Source organism: Xiphophorus maculatus, chromosome 10, assembly GCF_002775205.1.
Source record: "Xiphophorus maculatus strain JP 163 A chromosome 10, X_maculatus-5.0-male, whole genome shotgun sequence".
Taxonomy (NCBI): Eukaryota; Metazoa; Chordata; class Actinopteri; order Cyprinodontiformes; family Poeciliidae; genus Xiphophorus; species Xiphophorus maculatus.
In genome coordinates this window covers 12,370,532-12,392,059 of record NC_036452.1, presented here as the reverse complement: position 1 = coordinate 12,392,059, position 21,528 = coordinate 12,370,532, and the positions used below count along the sequence as shown (strand labels likewise).

The following is a 21,528-nucleotide window of genomic DNA, read 5'->3' as shown; positions in this document are numbered from 1 at the left end:
GATTTAGGTGTCTATTTACTATTGCACATCCTCACATAATCTGTGCTACTGTATTATAATAAAATTAGTGTTAGTTTACTCTCACAGATCATCACTTTAGACTGATGATCCTTAATTTCTGTCCTGGCTTTCTGTCAGGCTTGAAGCAGAAACTCCAGATAAATTTTTCAAATTTGATTTTAGTTAAACTGTGATTGAAGCTGAAAATGCAGAAAAATTTGAGTTGCATTGACAGTTCCGGCTAAAACTGAAATTTGTCCCTCTGCAAGAGCTGCTTCTTTCGATTCAATCTGGGTGCAAACATCTGACGAGAGATACTTAGTGTGGTGCATAAGAAAATTTCTAAATGTTGGAATCCAGCAAGCTTCCTAATCAGTTACTGAAATTCCTTTGCATGAAAAAACAGAATAAATAAGGAGTTTGTTTCCATTTAGACAGGGGCATAAGCCTCCAGTGGGATAGTCTACAGTGTCTCCACCTAGTTTTGTTTGGACTAAGGATACAGCAGAAGATGCATAGATGAACATCCTCGCAACAAGCATGTTGCTTCAGTCTTTTGTGATGAAGACAAAAATGAGGTTACAGCTGTGATTTTTAAAGAACAAGTTTGTACAAATAAATGGTACGAAGCATCTTCATCACAGAAACAAAAAAAATCATGCTGTGCTCAACATAAACAGTCTCTTTATAATCCTCAAAACCACTAAGATGAGGAACCAAATGATCCTGACTGGAAACATGTAAAGATGAGCTCCCAACGGTGCAAAACCCTGATGGTAAACACAAATGTGTAACTAGAGAGTAACAACCTGCCCTGAAGCTGCAATCAGGAATGACTAACCCTGTTGTTCTCCTTAAATGTTCACATGGAAGTTCACATCCAATTAAGCATTATACAATGCCACAAGCCTGAAATCCCATAGAAAACAGTCATGAACACTGTCATAGTCAATTTTTTTTCCTCCAGTCCTTCCCCCTCCCTTTTGTTTTTTCCCTGACTCTGTTGCAGCATCTCTTGTTCCTGGTTATGGGAAAAAAATAGTGACTGTGCAGTTGGGCGGAAAGATCTTATCTAAAAGCCGATGTTCCTCCTCAGAGAGTCAGACACACACATAGCTGGAGACAGCTACACTGAAAGTGTTCGTCTTGTTTGCTTTTTTCTAAGGAGACAATGGGGACAAAACGGGAGCATTAACCTGAGCCTGGTTTGGTGTTTCTTTGTATCTCAGAAAGGGAAATAAATAAATAAAAATCTGAATGACATTTCTCATTCAGTTGAATCCAACACAATTTATTATCTCTTGACATTTTTTTACCAAGCATGAAAATAACACAATTTCAAATAAATAACAATAAATAATAACACAAATCATGTTGCTTAATCCTGGTCATTTCAAACTTCTGAACTTTAAAGAAAATAAACTTTTTATGTCTTCTACCAGCCTATTATAATGCACACAATGGAAGAAACAATTGTTTTATAATAGGTTTCCAGACTCAAATTTTGTAATTCTCTTTATTGTAATGTGGCAATAGAAAATAAGAATTATTCCAGAAAGAAAATGGAATCATCTGAAAATATGAGAGGCATAAAATGGCCGTCAGTCACTTTTGGTCTGTAACTCAATGCAAGAACTTGTCAGGTGAGAAGATGAATGTGAGGAACTTAATAGATGTGCAACAGAGAAGGAGCTTGATGATGACCTGTAAGACGCTGGGACCAGAGCCACCAAGAATATAAGGATTATAATGCAACCTTCTAGCCTTCTGCTATGGAAGGCACATGTCCAGGTCCAGAGTTTGCCATTGTACATCTCAATGACTGAACAAGGGCTTATGTGAAAGTTCTGTTGTCAGATAAGACTTTAATTTAAGCTTTAAAAATTATGCTTTAGGGTGCTTTTTTGGTAAGAATACAGGATATTTTCTAATGCACTGCAAAGTCACTTTTGCTAACTAAGACTACGACAAAAATATTTTGTCTGCCTTTTTTCCTACAACAAACATGACTAATATTTTCATCAATTAATAAAAACAGGACTAAAACATTTTAGGAAAATAAAATGATGTGTTTGATAGATGTGTTTTCATTCTACACAATGTTTGGATGGATATTCTCCCTTTCCAAATTAAAAGCAAACCAACATAACAACAAAGACCTCCATTTGTTTGGCAGTGAGCCAAATTATAAAACCAGCAGATCAAACAAACAATTGTTTCCCCCATTGCAATAACTCTTGAGTGAATCTATTTTTTCCCCAAAGCTGCCCCAAAATGGCTGCTTAGCTACAATAGATAATATTTTTTGGGGGAAAAACAGACATCGTGATGGCATCAGAAAGTTACACATAATTGGACATTTCAAAGCCATAGTTCACAAATCACTTGCAAGAGATTTAAATAAAAACTGCAAGATGAAGAAAAACAGGAGATTTTTTTACATTTTGACAGTAAAACAGCAGTTCTTAAGAATGCACAGGTGCTAGGCATACTGGTATCATCGGAATGTGAACTGTGAGCTGTTAATGTGCCTCCATGACTTACAGTGTGTGGTTTGTGTTTTTTGGTTTATATTCGTGACGGCTCCCCCCTGGATTTTAGCAACCCAGCTCTGCTATTTATATATTTACAGTTATCCAGTAAACACAGTGTGTGACACTTCACATGTCTCATGCTTCAACTGGACCAAACGTCACAAAAATTCACTTGGTATGAACGTGAACGTGGTTGCCTTCCTAGTCTTGATGATGTACATGCCACAATTGTAAGTCTCTTTGTTGGGCTGAGGAGTTTTGTTCCAAAACACAAACCGTCTGTCACCTATCAAGTTAGTCTCAATGTTTTTAATAAATACCCAAATACCATAACTTGATGTTTTAGTTGAATTTGGCAACTTCCAGCTCGTATTATTTGTTTTTTTCCTGAATGTTTTGGTTCAGTGTTTCCACTTTCTTTAGCAAACAAGAGCTGGACACAGCTAAATTGTAGATAGTGGAATAGTTATTTTAGCAGCAAGAAAAACCTACAGTCCTGATAAAAAGAAAGTACACCCAAACTCAGCACTACGTTTTTACATATCAGGACACAATGAAATGTCAAAGTCCAAATATATGTACAAGTGTACAAAAACACCCTTTTTGATTCCACCTCTGTCATTTATTAATGTATCAGCCAAAATTGTGAAGTTGTGCTGAAAAACTAGGTACACCATACATTTCAAGAGCTTTCAGAACCACCTTTAGCAAAAAAATAGATGTTTTCTTTATGACTTTATTAGTGTCTCACATAGTTGTGGATGAAAGTACCACCTTCATCATCACTGGATTTCTCCATTTGATTTGACTCTCAAATTTTAGTTCATGGTTAACTTGGTGAGTGTGGCTGCAAAGAAAGCCTGAATCATCACAATTTCATTTATTTGAAATTGTATTCAGCCCACCAATGGGCTTGGAAGTTGATGTGAGAGGTTTGTAATATGTGGTATTTGGTTTCACTCAAACATTTGCCATCGGTCAAATATCTTTACTTTGGTCTCATCCGTCCAAATGAGATTGTTCCGGCTGTCTTCTGGTTTGTTCAGATGCAACTTTACTGTGCTGCTATAGTGTTTCAGAAAGATGAGGTTCTTCTACTGCAATCCTTCAAGGTGTACTTGTCCAGACTTTTCTACATGCCCTGCTATCCTTAACATTTTAACTTGGACTTAACATTTTGAACGAGTTCTTGGATTTTTTGAACATCAATATATTTTACATTATTTGTAAAATGGTGGGTGTTGCTTCTACTTTCATAATTAAGTCCTATAGAAGCAGCAAGTGTTCTTTTTGTTTATTAAGTAATGTTTCCATCCATTTCTGGCCTGAAAAATAATTTCAGAACCTTGGAAAAACTAGATTTTTTTTTATAAGTAGGACTTAAAAATTACTAAAAGGATGCACTTTGTTTGTATGTATTTCAACCAAGAGGTAAGATCCAAATACCAGAAATACTCCTGAAGAATTTTGTCAAAAGAAACCAAACATATATGATTCTCTGTAAAGATCACATTATATATCAATGTGCTAATCTTAAAATTATATTCAAATATCTTTTATATATATATATACATTGATAGTTGATTTACATTAGTTATTTATTGTTAACTAAATACTACATTTCTACATTCATCAGGTGGACAAAAACAGCTGTAACGTTTCAATAAAACATCTTACACAAATACAGTTTTTCCCTGTTGCTATGGAAATCGATCCCTTCTAGCCCATCCTGCTCTGATTGATCAGCTCCAGTAGAATGAACCCTCACAGCAAATTACTTCATAGATATGGTAATCTGTGATGTTTGAATGATGGATTTCAATTGGTTAAAAAGTTAAAATATGACCCTGAGCATAGAAGCAGTCCTCAACATTTTTTATGGTTTTTCTTGAAAAAATAAACAAATTAAACAATGAGACCTGTTTAAAGTGACACAAGCTATGCGCATCTTATTTACAAAGCTTAGAATGTTTTATTCCTTTTTTACAGACCTATGTTCAGCTTTATTTTTCTGTCTACATATAGAAATTCACAGACAAGTTGTACTAGCACAACATCTTATTAGCTGACTACTAATAAGATGTTGGCAGACAGTGGTTTGTCTGTCTGTTGGGTATTTGGGTATGGATATGTCTTTGTGAAAATGTTTTGATCAGTTTAAGCAAATCATAGTGTAAAATCAATCAGACAATTTCATCAACTATTTATATTTAAAAATGTATCCAGTGGCTTTTCTATTCACCAGGGTCACCGGCCATTCCGGTGTAGCTGGAGATAATTTCCTTAAAAATTCAGACAAATGGGCATTTAAAAACCTTAAGTTACACTGACAATGCCACAAGTAACTAACAGTGTAGCAAATCATTGTTGGTCAGCTTTTTTGACAAATAGTGATGGTAATTTTACTCCCTTCTCATTTCTAATATTTGTAGTGTTTCTCTTTTCATACTAAACTTTTAGGGTCCAAAAAGGAGCTGCTTTCCAAGATAATAGGATTTCATTATCAGGTTGACAGTTTTATAGCTTATTTTCCAATGCATGGAAACTTGATTATGATATGCTAATATTAGTAGCCATCAGGAAGTTCCTCTTTGATATTTTGTTTTGGTCATAGTTTTGGCTCTGGGTCAATTCGTCCCTAGTTCATACCAACACATTGCCATTTTGTCCTCTACTTCTATTTTGTCACCTTAAATAATTTTGTACCCATTTAATTAACCATTTGTTTATTTCTCTTAATTTCTTGACTTATGAAGAGAAATAATCATAAATTAAATACAATTTTCTGAATGCTTTGCATTGTTCATCCTATTTTCATTGACTGTGGTTCTAATCCCTGATAGAATTGCTAACTCTCATATGAAAAATTACGACACTACTCACATAAACACATTTTCTATTAGCAAAACAAGAGTAGATCATGAAAAATACATAAAAAAAATCAGTTCTAAAATAAATTCCAATTCCAAATAAAAATGTAATAGAGTCCCCAGTTTCTCCTCAGCAGTCCACTCCCTGTACCTTTTGCAGAATATCAGTCTCTCCCTGATGTTTTTTCTATTAACTCAAACAGGGATCACAAACACAATACACCGAGGTGTAGAATAATGTAAAGTATTCTACATCTCCTGATATTATAACTCAAATATAAATATTTTTAGGATTATCTACATATTTCAAACACAAAACTACTTTAGAGCATTGTCATACTTTAAAAACAAACTATTTTGTGGAGGGTACAAAATGGAAGTAGGACCTGGCAAAATGATTACAGATGGGTATGAGGTCATAAAGGAATGGATTTACCCAGAGCTCATAACAACTGTACAATAAAATAATAGATAATGTTAGAAGAAAACAAAATTGTTTTAGCTGCTTCCAGGCTTGAACTGGAAGTTCAGCTGCTTGGAAAGATGAGTGTATGGACCAAAAAGTTTGTTTGGAATTGGAAAGCACATTGAGAGTCTTGGCTGTTTAACCAACGCTGAAACGCAACAACAGTAAAACACAGGAAGTGTCATAAGCCAAAAACCATGATGGGGGGAAGTATTGATTGGAACCGGGTAGTGTATTGTTAAAGTAGTCAAGGCCCAAATGTGATAGGCACGTTTGGAAAAGGGTGCTTACAGTTTGTCAGCTTGTTACAGAGAACTGAAAGAGGGTCAGTCAGTGCAGATATTACAATGCATTACATGTTTTTTATCTTGACAATCAAAATTGAATATGATAGATAGATTTTTCTCAGCTAATCAGAGCTTGCCAACAACTGATGGTGTCGTCCTGGACATGTTACTGTGGAATATCATCTCTGCTGCCTGGCATTGAGCTATTAGCATGTCATGACTAATAGGAATGTTATACATCAACTATCTTCAGTCAGAGGCCTTTTCAGATATGTTGCAAGACTGACTGCTACTGAAGACCTTTTCAGAATTACCATCCACCACAACTCTTTGAAGATGCTTTAATGGTTTGAGTTGTGACAACCTTTAGTCTCCCTGTCAGATAAGTATTTTGGATTTGATCTTGAATTAAATAATTACATTAACAATAAAAAGATAACGTGTGTATTGTCTAATGAAAATTACTCCAAATCAAAAACCACAACTTTTTGATTTGTGACCAAATCAATAAACAAGAACATACACCAGTTAGAAACGTGGCCATACTAACAGGGCAAGCATTTCATGAACTAATCTAGTCTGTATCAGAAGCAGGAAAGAGATTAGTATTACTTAGCAAAATGTTTGGGGCAGATAATCAAGAAAAAGCATCTATCAAAGTTAAAGGACTGCATTAATGTGATACTGTCTTCGATTATTAGCTCTGTGTCTTTTCACATGAGGATTCAAACTTGTCATTAAAGGACAACGTCATCAACCTTGGAGACACAGCTCCACTGAAACTTTCTAATCATCACCAATTTAATGATTTATTTTTACTTTGTGATAATTGTTATCAGAAGTATCCAGAGAAACTGTTTCTTCCGTATCTTTCTGTTTTTTTCCCATGAGCACTTCCTCTCGAAAAAACAATATATTATTGTTTTTTTAAAACTTGTTGATAGCTTGTTGTAAAAATAAAAAAAGCTGTTTTATAATAAAATTATCACTAAACAGCATTAAATGATTACTGTGGAACAAAACTCTTCAGGTAGAAGAACGGAATGTATTCAACCTTCCTGGAAAGTTGATGAACGAAGCACAACTGCACCGAACTGAGAACCAAGGATGACAGTACAACATAAAAAACATAAAAATAACAAAGAATCACTGTAAAAACAAACATATCTATATATTTTTGAATATTTAACAACTTTGTCTCTGCCTTTAGGACGCAGAGTCCTCTGGGACTGACTCCCAATAAGCGCCACAAGGTTTATCGGATGATGATTGCTAAATTAAATTATGCAGGCAGGAATAAACCAGATGCTTTTACAGCGAGCCAATATTAAACCGAATGGTGTGCTGTACATTCACACTGAAACTTCAGGTCATACAGATCAGCTCCCTGATCTTTTGATCCGCTAACCTTTATTAATGCAAAGTCTGCAATGTCCTTTTCCCCCAGTCACCATCCATTTTCTCCAGAAAGTCTGTTTAATGTCCCCCCTGAGGTTTAGGAGACCGATGCGGTGTCTCTTTGTCCCTGCTCAGAGAGGCTTTTTAGTGTACTTCGCTGAGGTGGTAGGAAATGATGACAATGACAGCTGGAGGTTTTGTCCCAGTATGCAGGGTAAAGCTGGTTTCTCGTTTCATATCGATGTGGACTGCTTGATGCTGTGAAAGCTGACACGTGAAGGTGAAGTTGGGATGGACATAGCCTGGGTCATCCTGGCCCGGATCGAGTGCTGCTCCTGCCACCGGTGGAACCGCTTCCGTACTGCTGAGCGGACCTGTAACCAACACCAAACCCAGGAGTAAACAACCAAATTGCACATCTTAGCAGTCACATTTATGTTAAATCACAGCCATGGGATTCCTCAAGGGTGCATAATTGGACAGTTGTTGGTTTATTTAGTATACTCTTTTTTGGCAACACAATACCTGACTTTGAGAAAAAGTATTTGCCCGCTTACAGCTTTCTTTTTTTTGTCACACTTCTTGGGTTCAGATAATAAAACAACTTTTATATCAAAGATAACCTCAATACTAAAAAGTGGTCTTCAAATAATGGTTTCATTTATTAAGGAAAAATAGCTATCCAAACCAATATGGTTCTATGTAAAAAAAAAAAGAAAAAAAAAAAGAAGAGGCTCTTTCCTCTGGCCCAGCTAAGAGTTGGTGCTGAAATAGAACCTTCTTGGAGTGGTGAAAACACAAAACACAGGTGCTCGTGATAAGGAAGCACCAGCACCAGCACCAGTACCAGCTTAGTAATGAGGCAAGGTTGGTGGGAAAATCTCGTAAGTGTTCCCTGAATATTAACCTGGACATGAACTCCTGGGAGCATCTTTCAGTCTACTGAGTCTTGTTTCATATTTTTCTTGAGTGCTTTAACGTTCCAATTAAGGACAAACCTTTTCAAAACTGTTATTTTTGATTCCCTTGTTCCATTGTCCTCTGTCATGCTTCACGTTTTTACTTGTTTCTCACCTTGTAGTTTTTGTGAAGTACTAAAGAGCCCACACCTAAAAGTACATCATAAATAAAACATGGTTGATTCCATCAGAACGTTGGATATTTCACAGCTCCCCCTGTGTACACTGATCTAAAATTTCAATTGGCTTTGGGCCTGAAATAAGATATTTTAACCCTGTGCATGTTTTTTAAAAAAAAATGTTTTCGTTTTCTCTTGAATGTGACTGCAGGCATCCTTTGTTCATCTCTTCCACTTCTCCCCCCCTGCTTTCCCTACAAGCCTCAGCCTGTAACCAAACACTAAATCAATATCCTCTGTAAGCTACACATGCTGGTTAAGCCCTTTGTTTGGGAGCTACATGTCAGTTCATGATGAGATATTCCTTCATCATCCAGCCAGCTTCCACACAGAGAGGCTCGGCAACTGAAGGGAAGAAGATATTACATCAACATTCTGCTTGAGGAATAACTTGTAATGATTAATCTGTGTGGCTCAGCTCCGAGGCCAGACCAAGCTGGATCTTTCTGACTGACGTTTGCCTTCATGGCTGGTTTGTGGCTCAGCCATGAGCCACAAACCAGGAGTTATTAAGGTGTCGTTAGCAGTGAGGGTATTGATTGTAACTTTAAAAAGCTTCATTTGATTCGTCCTAACAAGCTGCCTCTTCAGATTAACATCTATCGGAAACTATACTTAATTCATATTTTTTTCTGTTGAACCTTAATATCTGAAAGGAGTTTGAACAATTTTTAAAACATTTTATCAATTGATTTTTAAGTCTCTACCTGGTAAAGGTAACAACACGCATTTCTAAGTGCAGGCTAAGGTATTTATATCAGTGGAATTTTTAAAGACGCAGTAGGTAACATTCATAGAAATGTATTTTTTACATATTTGTTACAAATGTCACTGTATCCTGACATTAGAGTATGAGACAGATAATATATAAAAACAAGCTCCTCTGGCTACTCTCTGTTTAAACTTGCTTTGCCTTTCTGTCATCTAAAATCAAACTTCCGGTTGTTATTTTATATCAACAAAGCTTTTGGTCCACAAAACTTTAGTTTGCTGGATATTCCCTCTTTTTCCAGCCATTTCTAATCTGAGAGATGAATATTGAGAGACAAGTTTTGTGTGAAAACCCCAGTAGATCAGCAGTTTCTGAAGAATTTAGAGTCGTCTGTTTTGCTTCAACAATCAGGACTCATTCAATTTCACCATTTCTTTCAGTTCTGATGCTTAAATGCATTGAGGGGCTGCCATTTGTTTGGCTGATTTACTATTTGTGTTAAACAGGATTACTAATAGTTTTTCAACAAATAAACCAACCCTCAAAAACAAATATTATAATTACTCATAAGGACATTTGAAAAAATAATCGCACACACCTGGTTGGCTTGTAAGACCCTCAGGTAAATCCTAAATCTAAGTCTTTTAATACTCTAAACATCTGCACAGAACTGATTTGTTTACCGAGCTGCATACAGTAAAAAAATAAACTGTTGCTAATTATTCAAACAACATTACCATAAAAAGCAGCGTATCTTCCTGCATGCACATCCCAGCTCTATTCTGAGTTGGTTTCACCCCTGATTTCCCCCTGGGACCAAATTAGGGCTGACGGTGTCATACAGCGTAGAAAGTGATGTCACTTATGTCGGGACATCACAAGGCTTAATTGTGCCCTAAATACATTTTCCTCAAGCTGCGAAAACATGCAGCAAACAGCCACCAAAAGCTGAGCGGAGGCACCGGAGGAGAGGGAATATCATTAAGCTTCTGTATCAGGGAAGAGGTTTAAAACGTTGAAATGTTAAATCAATAAGCCAGTGTAAATCTGCTTACCTCACTGTTTAGGAAGCAGTAAAACACTGACACGAAGAAGCCCTGCAGAGAGGAGGGGGGAGATAAAATGAGAACAAAACATCATCATCAATGCCCTGATCCTGGTTAAATCGCTTATACAGCTGATTATGTCGCACATTTAATCATCTCAGCAGTGTTTTTTTCCCCCTCTACTCATTACAATTACATTGAAATAAATCAGACAAATGATACATCCACCCACACAGAAATGCCATTACACTCTGTTTGTGTTTTTGTTGAATGCAGGATAAATCCTACCTGGAAGGACACCAAAAACGAGTTGAAATATATGAAGACCATTTGAGAAATTTCATCCTTCCCTGGGTTGACAAAAAACAGCATGTAGGTAATTCCCAGGAGGGGAAGGAGTACCAGCGTTGCTTTCACAGCTTTCCTGCAGACGAGGAGAACGTAGATCAGACAGCCGTGACAGAGAGACTCAGGCTCAGTGTTTCACTTCACGCTAAAAGGCCCTTCAGGGTCCGGGCACCACCAATGGAGGACAAAACATGAATAATTCAAGGCGCGCTCATCTCTTAAGCCTGTTTATTGCAGTTTCAGCAGCAGGTTTACAGGAAATTTACCTGTACTGGATCGTCTCGGACGTTGTAGAGGCTCGCAGTTTGGTCATCAGGATTCTTACTATGTTGAAGAGGAAGATGAAATTGATCTGTGGGTAAATTAAAATGCAGCTTAGTGAATACCAGGTAGAAATTTAGCATTTTATTGTTGATCTCTAGTTGGGATTTTTTATTTTATTAACACAGTAAAAAGTGTTGAAAACTATTTGCAAAATCTAAAAAGTTATAAAACACTTCCAAAAGATTTTCAAGACAAAGTGACGTGTTGAGCTTCTGGATTCACAAGAAAACCGACAAGGATGACACAGCAATAGAGCTAACATTTCTATTGAAGTGCAGCTGATATATTTTTGTTCAAATTGTCTAAGCCGGCGTTTCCCAATTCCGGTCCTCAGGCCTCCCTGCCCTGCATGTTTTAGGTGTTTCCCTTCTACTACACACCTGGATTGAATATATGGGTGATCAACAGGTTTCTGCAGCACTTGATGGTCATGCAATCATTTGAATCAGCTGCTCTGGAATAGAGGCACATCTAAAACATGCAGAGCAGGGAGGCCTGAGGACCGGAATTGGGAAACGCTGGCTAAGCTATTTTCTGTGCTTTGCATTGCATCTTAGGAAAATTATATACTGGATCTTTTTATTGTTTGGATTCAAAGATGACATAGCTTTAAGAATTTCAAAGGCAGATCTTAAGACTATGAAACATTTAAAAAGATTCTTCACATAGAAACCTTGAAAAATTTAAGCCCTTTAACTGCAAATAAAATCTTGTGCAACAAAGAAAAAAAACATGTATGCAAATATAATCAGCTAGGTATTACATTACATACTGTACAATCCTCTCATTAATTACATATTACAGAAATACCACGATCATCAGTTTCAGTGTTGCAGTTTATCAGTAGAATGTGAGTCCTCTTGAGCTTCCTCCCTTCTCCTCAGTTCTAAAACCAGTATTGAGGTTTTAACATTTCCCACAACATGAAAAAGTTAGATTTAAACTGCAGTCTGAAAAACACAGAGCTTCCTAGTGACCAGCAAAGCCAAGACTATATGTGCAAATGGGAAGTATGCATTCTTGTCCTTGTCTCCATGGGGGAGTGAAAATCATATTGATTTCTATGTGCAAGAGCCCTGAACATGGAACACTATTTATTCATGCGAAAAGTCTGCTTGGGCTGTTACGAGATTCTAACTGTATAACCTTGAGCAAAAAACACTGCCGTTTCAGAGTTAACACAACATTTTTTAAAAAGAAAAAGAAGTTAATATGTCTTATTCCAGAAAAAGAAATGCAACAACATGTTGATGTTTGCAGTTCTAATATTCTTATATATAACATACATTTATTGTTATTTGTTTTTAATTGTAGGCACAAGCAAAATCTTAAAATGAAAATGTAAACTTAGTAGCAGTTCTTTTAGCACAAAAAATATAACATTTTTGGCTGTTGTTATAAAGTAGAAAGTAAAATAGAGTAAAATAATTATCTAATATCAGCTGATAAAAAAGTCGTGCTCTTTCCTCTGGGAGCTAACTTGCAGTCAGTTGCTTAAAAGTCATGTTATTGTAGATTGGTAACTGTAGTTTTAAAACCCTGTTACCTCAGTAAGAGTGATACATGGCACTTGCTTAGTTTCTACACCATGAGGGTCTATAAATACATTGAACAGTCAAATATGTCCTTCTTATAAGTGAGGAAAATTGGAATCCATTCTTTTAACCAGCTGACCAGCTAATACCACAAGAATGGAATGACAGGGACATTTTTAGTTATTTTAGAAAAATAACCTTGATGCCAGGTGGGATCTAATATACATTGTAGTGCCAAGAGTTTTACAGTAAATTCTTAAAAGAAATGTAACCGTTATATAGAGCTAAGCTTGGTTAGTTCTGCTTTAAATTTCCATCCACACAATTGAAACAGTCCCACGTGATGGATCACTCACGACTTCAATATGCTACCAAAATAATAATAACATGTCATGATCTCTTTACAACTTTTAGTCTAATAGTTTTGGGATGTCCAATAACTGGGAGTAAGGAGGAGTCCAATGTGACTCTGAAGATCTCACCAACATCCTGCAAGGTCCAGTCCTGCTCTACCTGACCATCCTGTTGTGGTTCTAACAGTTAAATTAGTCAGTTCGGCAGAATACCTGCAGTAAAGTGAATAATCAGACAATCCGGCGCCGTGAATGGTGTTGCCTAGAAATAACTACATTGGTAGGTTGTTGAGGTGCATGTCACCTCACGTTGACAAGATCTGCATCACAATGAGGTGCTGAGCTCTTTAAGACTTTGGAGGATTTACTGGCAGTGGGAAGATATGGAACAATGCAAGCAGTACATAATAATGAAAGATAAAAAACTGTAGCTACTTTGAATCTGAAGTGCTACTTGAGATTATTTTTCCACTATGTGATGAATGACAAAATCAATAGCTCATGCAAGAGGTGGGGGTGATGTAACACAGAGGCAAAAATAGCCACAGGAATACTTTCCAGTGCCAGATGACCCGACCTTGGCTGGAAAAGATATATGCCGGTCTTTCCAGAACCACACACTCTGCTAACCTCGTGCATCGCTGCTGATGTTAACAATTTTAATAACATCCTGAATTAATTCATTGTAGCAGGACATCATTTTAGTGCTGATAATAAAATCTGTTCAGAGTTCACAACCCCTCTCACAGGAGCGACCACAAATATTCTTGTGACCCCGGTGATGATCCGGAGGGATCAAGTGCTTGGCAAAGACACAAGAAGCCCACGAGAAAGCACTATTGTAAGCAAGACTGGAGATTTTCCAAGCATAGCAGCAGAAAGAGGGATTGAATGAGGCAGATGTTTGCCTGAGGAGCGACAAAAACAGTTCAGAGAAGTGCCTCTTAAAGAGATGAGTTTATTTTTATATTTCAGTTAAGGAGAGAAGAACTGGGAAGGTCACTCCACCAGTGGATCGCTGGCAGGGACATTGACTGAAACTCAGCAGGGACATGTACAAACAGTCTCAGTCAGATGAGTTTTGGCACAGAGAGTAGTCTCTGTGGGAGGCCACGTGGACAGATGTTGAAACCCCTAAAGGAAGCGCTTGCACCATTTACTACTGTATTTTTTTAAGCCAGGTCTAATTTAATTATTAGTTCCTACAAACCAAAACATTACAATAATGTTTTGTTCTTAACAAGGTTCTAAATTTTTTTCAACCTAACCTTATGTCTACAAAAAATTCCTTGATGTCATTATTCATCAAATAAAACCAAAAAGTAGAAGCCATGTGCTTCTGGTCTGATGCTGAGCCAAGGAGAAACATCGACAACAATCTTAGAGGAGCAGTTATTGCTACAATCAATCTGGAAAAAATTATGTAGTATTTTTCAAACAATTTAGAGTAATTTGACAGGACCAAAGATTATTTGCAGGTGGAAAACATTTAAGCTCCTAACCTTCCCAGGAAAGAATGTCCAGACAAACTTACCCAAGGTCAAATGGTGCAATGATTAAAAAAATGTCAAAATATCCCAGAGCTCCATTTTAAGACTCTCCAGACCACATTTAGCATGCTAAATGTTAATGTTCATGGAAAGACAATGAGAGAAAGCACACAAGATGACTTGTTTAAAGTTGTTTAAAGAGAAAGCCTTTTCTCTAAAAAATGATGCAAACACACCTTATGGTTCATCAAGGGAAAAATGTTAAACATAGGCAAAGAATATGTTTGAAGTCATATAGAATCTCAATAAAATTTGAATCTAGAGTCCGACTAGTCCATGGCAAAACTTTGCTTTTAATTCTTTGAGTCGTGCAAGACTTGGACTTGCTAGTTTACAGTACTTGATGCATAATCCAAGTGGCATAGTTACTTTGAAAAAGTAACTTTAATCAGATTACTGATTACTCTTTAAATTACTCATTGATTACTCCTGGAAAACGTAACTTAGTTAGATTACTGATTACCTGATTTCTAAAGAAACTAAGTTACATTAACAGTAACTTTTTTAGTTACTTTTGGCAGTTGCTGGCAATAACCCTCTGCCATCTTACAGTTAGCTTTGCCAATACTTAATTGCAGGTTATTTCATAATGGTAACATCATTAAATAACGTATAAGATTGAACTGTATGGGAGATTGATTAATGGTTATAATAGTCAAAAAAAACATTTGTAATTTTTGCGTGTTTTTGTGTTTTCCACTGTGGTCTGGAAAACTATAAATAAATATAGTTTTGTCAGTCTTGTCAGTCCACAGAATATTTTTTTCCAAAAGTCTTGAGCATCATCAAGATGCTCTTGACAAAATATGAATCTGACCTTTGTGTTACTTTTGGTTGGTAGTGTTTTTGGCATTTAAACCACTGATGCCACTTTTGCCCTGCTTCTTTCTTACTGAATCAGGTTTGTAGAGGGAAAAAAAAGCAAAAAGAGAAAAAAAATTCTTTTAAAAGCTTCTGGTATGTTCTTTTTAACAGATTGTTGTATGTTAATGACAATATTCTAGATGTTTCTACATCCAAGTAAAAAAATCCAAGTAAAAAAAAAAAAAAAAAATCAAACTAGGAAAAGACTAGGCCAACATGTAAAAACGTACAACTGAAGAAGAGTGCACTTTCTTTTTACCATGACTGCTGTTCTGGTTTCTTTCCACTGGCTGCCTCTCCATTTTCTTTTCTTTTTTTTTTTTTGCTAGTTTGATGTAGTCCATTATGTGAGCACTTCAGACCACCAGCCGATTCCTCTTAGACATTCCAACACCCAGATAAAAATATGCAGTGGCTGTCTTATAATCTATGGAATAGTTGATCCCTGAGTATACACACACTGCTAAGACCATGCAATTATTTAAACCTGGGCTACATATTATGTGTAAACCAATAATTTTGACCCAAGTAGAATTCCATTAAGATTTTACTATCAAAACATGCTGGAAAAACTGATCCAGTCCAATCTATTGATCTGTTATTTATCTCGTTGCTGGGCAGCTTGACTTATTTCCAACTTTCCCTTTTTATGTCCTCACATCCATCTGCTCATGGTTACATCTGAGATGTCATGTAAAAACATCCTTGGCAAAGTTGTTATTAGTCACACGCAATGCTTCAACATGTGGAAACATGTGGCTGTATTGTTTTTTCTGTAGGAACAACTCAGTTCAATATGCTGGACCAAAAGAAATTAAATGTTAAAACTGTGGCGTATTAAAATATTTTTCAATGTTTTTCTCTGTGTGAAACATCTTTATACTTTCATAAATTTGCAAAGTTAAAGAGTTCTTCTCTGCCACACGTCATGCTGTGTGGTAGTGGTCCTGCTGCATTGTCGATGGAATAATTAAAATGGAAAACTACAGTGAATTCACCTTAAATTAGCCACCCAACAGATTTGAAACTTGGACACAGTGTGGTGATGTAACAGGAAGATGATCCAAACCACATGTGTAAACTGGTTTTCCATACATCGAAGCAGGCCAGCATTAAGCAGGCCAGGTTTTCTCAACACACTGACCTCAGCGATGCTGAACATGCATGAACGGCTTAAAACCTGGGTCTGCTCCAGGAAATGAATCAATTCAAATGAACTCCACCAATTCTGAAAAGAAGACAGGTCAAATTTCAAGGCAGAATTGTCCCAGAGCATCTGGCTTCTCTGCAGCTTGCAGTGTTGTTTTTAAGTAATTGCATTTGTTTGAAAGAAGTACAACTTAAATAAATGTTCAGAAGTTCCAAAACAATAAAGCCATGCTAAAGATGAGAATAATATGTCCTTAAATATGTATTTATACACAGTAACATAGAAGTGTATGCACTGCATTGCACAACTGAGCTGAGGACAGCATATTGGCAGCTGAGTCAGGACGACATTAGTGCAGGAAAAGACTAAATATGACTAAAACTTTAACATAGAGCCAAACTAAATCCAAGGTCAATTTATAAAATCTTTCATATGATGATGAGTTACAAGTTGGCAAGAAACTACACAATAAAAAACATGAAGGTTTATGTCTAATTTAAGAGATGTCAACATTCCTTTAAGCCACAATTGAAAACCAAACTGTGAGCTAGTGAGTGAGATTAGCATTTAAAATGATAATAAGTCTTCGCAATGGTTCATACCTGAAGAGTTCATGACATAAAGCAATCAAAATCCTCCCCTCTGGGTTTGGAAATCAACCACTGTTAAAGATATATCCTACAAAAGCGAACATGCATTTTGACTTCATTGTTGTTTTTCCATCCCAGAGTCTAAAATGAATCCCAGACGTTGTCAAATATCAGAGATTTAAAAGTTAAGCTTGGGGGAAAAATGTGATTCACGCTCACATCTATCAACCTTAACATGAAGAATGTGTTGTAGTTTCCAGGTACTCTTGGCTGCCAGGCAGTTCAGAGACATAATGAAGACTAATTATATCAGCAGGTTGCACTAGACAGGTTCAATCTACTACTGAAGGACAGAACGGGATCTTACCACCAGCACAAGGATCATGGGACCTTGGTAGATGTAGTCAGTGTACACACCGGGTCGCTTCCCAAACCAGCACCTGGAAAACCAATAAAACATTCTGTCAAGTTTAGATATGACTAAAGAGGAGACATTTTATTACTCCATGTTTAGCATTTATTCATATTATTTACCTATTTATTCTCACTGGTATTTAAGTAAAAACAAATTGTTATAAATAAATATTTGCTTTGGATAATGCATAAGAAAATAGTGCAGTGATTCAAAAGTGCAGAGGTATTTTCCAGTTTCATCACAAACATAAACAAGGACGAATTCAAAATATATGTTTTAAATTGAAAAAAAAAAATAATATATATATTTTTTATATAATATATATAAATATTTTTATATAATATATATATTTTTTCCTCAAATCAAAGATTGTTGCCAAAATCAAACAATGGCCTATAGTAAAATGCATGTCTAATGTGAGATTTCTTTCTTCCTTTCATTTTTTTTGGTAAAAATTTTTTTGCACTTGTGACCTTTATTTATTAGAATCGTGATGGAAAGAAGGGCAGAGAGAAGTGGTGGAAACATCCAATAAATAGCGCTTGGAAAAGGTCTCCCATCCATGCAGATGGTGCCCCCCAATCTTCAGAGTGTAAGAGCTCAAGACCTTGGGCTTCAAAGGCTTTTAGCTTAAGGTTGGAGTTACTGTCAAATGCTATTTAGTTCACTGTGTTCTGTTAAAAACCAAGATTGTTTTAGGAAATTCACCATGAAACTGTAGTAAAGTTGTTTGTTTTTGGTTTTATTATATTGATATTTTTCTGTTTGTCCTGTTAGCTTTTGTTAAATAGTAGAACTATGCATTAGGTTTTTAAGAACACATTTAAGCTTTCATTCCAATACACAGCACTAATAAAAATATCTAAATTTATTTGTCTATTTTATTCCTAGTGGAGATCATTCAAGAGGGAGAAAATCCATGCCTTCAGTTAATGTGAAATCAGTTTAATTGTGTGTGGTTTTATGCAAATATGAGACTGACTGATGTTCATTATTGTAATGAATTTATTCTACAATATAACACAACTTACCGGAAAGACCAGGTGCATTAAAGGATATTTTCTTTTTCCTTATTTTTTTTAAAATGCAGCCCCAGCCATTGAAAAATACAAGATCAAAATGTGGATGAAACAAAAAATAATGCATTTAACAATTATTATTGCAGAGTCACTGGGGACAGGTTCTTGGTAATATATTTTATTAATTACCTTTTTCAAAGCCAAAATCATCATGGATGGACCAAACCTTAAAGGTGAGGCACTGAAATTCAGTCAGTGGAAGTATGAAAAGTAAGATTAGTACCAACAATGATAAGATAAAATTAAGTTGTCCCCTTGACTATTGTGTAAATGTGGTTTTTGTATAACTTCAACACTTTATGGTCAAGATTGCTTGTTCAAATACACGAGTGAAGGGTGAAGCAGTGATGAACTATATTAATGAATATATTTAATTCTTATTTCATAATTGGTGACTGTGCTGTACAAATAAACTTGACTTGACTTGAATGTGTGTGACATTGTGTATGACTGGTCATAAATGTGCAATAAAATTGAACAGACTGAAGCAGAAAGTACCACGCTGAACAGATATGAAGCCTCTGTTTCATGACGTATTTATAGTATAGGGAAACAAGAAACCATTGATTGCATTTTAAATAATCCGAGATATTCTGATCAATTACAAAAAACAATTAAGTGGAAATGAATTTTATAGGGTTTGTCACTTGGCACACAATAATGGTAGCACCAGTAATTTAGAAGAAACTATTATTATGACTAATTAAAAGTGTAATTTTCTAAATGTTATAATTTAATAGATTTTTCACTATGAGAAATATGTTGATGCAGGGAATAATGAGTTTATTTCAGGGTTGTTGTTAAGTGAATGTGGTATGTATTCCCAAATTTGGTTCACAGTTTTTTTTATGCTAGATTGATTAATGTCAATATGTGAAGCCAAAAATAACCTAATAATCCAGCTTTACAATTCTTTTTTCTTAGCTTTGTGTCTGTATTTGCATTCCCCTGTAGACTCGTTCTCGGCAGCTAATGGGCAAACAAACCAACTCTCTAGTATATGTCAACACACATGGCCATTAAAGTTGATTCTAATACATTTGGTGCTCCAGTGAGTTTTTCTGGCAGCAGGATGGTCCCTGTGGGAGTGAATCATAATCAACTGTAGTGTATAACTTCATGGTAATGAAGGAACGTGTCCTTCACAACCTAATGGCTTCAGAGAAATATGATCTACAAGGCTCTGAATCTGCCGGGTTTTTTTTTTTTTTTAACAGGTTTGCCAACAATAAAAAAAGAAATCAGTAGACTTGCTAATAATTCAGTGACTCACTGCTGGGAAACAGAGGCAATTCTTACTATAGCAATACGCGGAAAAAGAGAACAAGTGCTCCGAATCAAATTGAAAATAGTGTCTGCGCTGATAAATAATACAGCCAGTTCTACAATGCTAATTTAATTACAACAGATAATTAATACACATTCATTTTGTTAATGTAATTTGGTTTGGCGTTGCCCTTTTCCTTTTATTACCGGAGTAGTTCAGTCTCGAATGTCAAAAGCAGTCTTAGAGTCAACAACTTACTTCTCGTTGTCGTAGTACAGCTTCCCGATGGCCCACGCCACAATTATAGGGAAAGGTATACCTGAGGGGTGAAGAAACAGCAGAGACACAGTGACAGATTGTTCCTTCTCTGCTCATCAAGTCACACTACATTCTATGAAATTTCTATTGAAATATGAAATTCGTCCTGTTTTTTCCTTTTTTTTACAGGCAGAGCATCAACGCCTGCCAAGCTCTGTCAAAAGGAATCGCTGTTTCCATGCTGTTATGCATAGATGCATGCCAAGACTTGTCATCCAACTGTTTCTACGTGTATGAATAAGGAGCAGACGATAATCCAGAGTGATGTGATGATTTACAGACTTATAGAAGTTTAATAAGGCAGACAAACAGTAATTACCAACATCTAAATGATGCTACCAGAGGCATCAAATGGCCGTGCAAGCCTTCACGTCACATTCGAGTCTCAAGTTTCCTAATCTCAAGAAACTTTCTGCCTCATTAGTCACTTACCTCAGCAGTGAAATGCTAAACCTCAAGAGGATTTAGCCAGAAAGCTCCTCCTAAGCAAATTAACATAATTTTTGTGACAAAACAAGGGCTCTGGAAGCCAGAAAGTTACTCAAGGAAAGAAGTACATTTTATTTATTGTTTTCACAGCAGTTCTGGAATGCACTTCCATCATCTCATCACGCAGAAATTTCCTGCAGCAAATGTAATTCAGCCAACACACAATGCACCTAATCTTAGCAGTATAGACGCTGGTTTGACAGTTTGAAATGGGGAGCTTGTGAATTCTTCACGATACATTTCCCAGCTGCCACACAAAATCCCAGTGTCTCCATCCATTTAACTCTCCTATTGTTGGCAAAATTTCATCTAACCCTCAGTTACGTCTTTTGAGATTAAATGAACACAGAGTGGCTGGATAAAAACTGGAGCATCTAAAACTTTTGACAAGATGCACAATTTCTCCCAATAAAAAAACTGAAGAAAAAAAAAAGTTTTATATTCAATGAATGAGTTTGAAGTCATGAATAACTGGATGAATAATTTTATTCTAACAACTATTCTTTTTCTATGAAAAAAAGGAATACTTTTTTTTAATCTACGCCATGATTGTCCACCTCCAGTTCTCAAACGTTGCTGTCCTTCTGCTCTAACCCTGAATCAAGAGGTTGAATTACCATTGATCCCAATTGACAAAATATATATTTTGTTAACCTCCAGAACCTCTTTACTTATTCTGGGTTTCCATATCTCGATCGCAAACAGCACTGGTTTCAGCTCTCTTGTTGCAGTTTGTCAACAAATTTACTACAAAGTCCTGACTGATATATTGTGCACCGAACAAGTTTGCATTTT

At 36.1% G+C, this 21,528-nt stretch overlaps 1 protein-coding gene across 1 annotated transcript in view; it reads right to left on the bottom strand.

The window, feature by feature from the left end:
* Window positions 1-1,301: 1,301 nt before the first annotated feature.
* The window catches only part of LOC102235780 (corticotropin-releasing factor receptor 1-like), an 87,087-nt gene continuing 66,860 nt past the window's right edge, over window positions 1,302-21,528 (bottom strand). Inside the window, exons 9-14 of the mRNA XM_014468684.2 lie at window positions 20,185-20,245; window positions 17,533-17,605; window positions 11,066-11,151; window positions 10,740-10,875; window positions 10,461-10,502; window positions 1,302-7,929 (exon numbers count right to left, since the gene is read on the bottom strand). Of these exons, the coding sequence (XP_014324170.2) occupies window positions 7,789-7,929; window positions 10,461-10,502; window positions 10,740-10,875; window positions 11,066-11,151; window positions 17,533-17,605; window positions 20,185-20,245 (539 nt within the window). The 3' untranslated portion in view covers window positions 1,302-7,788. The remainder of the gene's footprint in view (window positions 7,930-10,460; window positions 10,503-10,739; window positions 10,876-11,065; window positions 11,152-17,532; window positions 17,606-20,184; window positions 20,246-21,528) is intronic.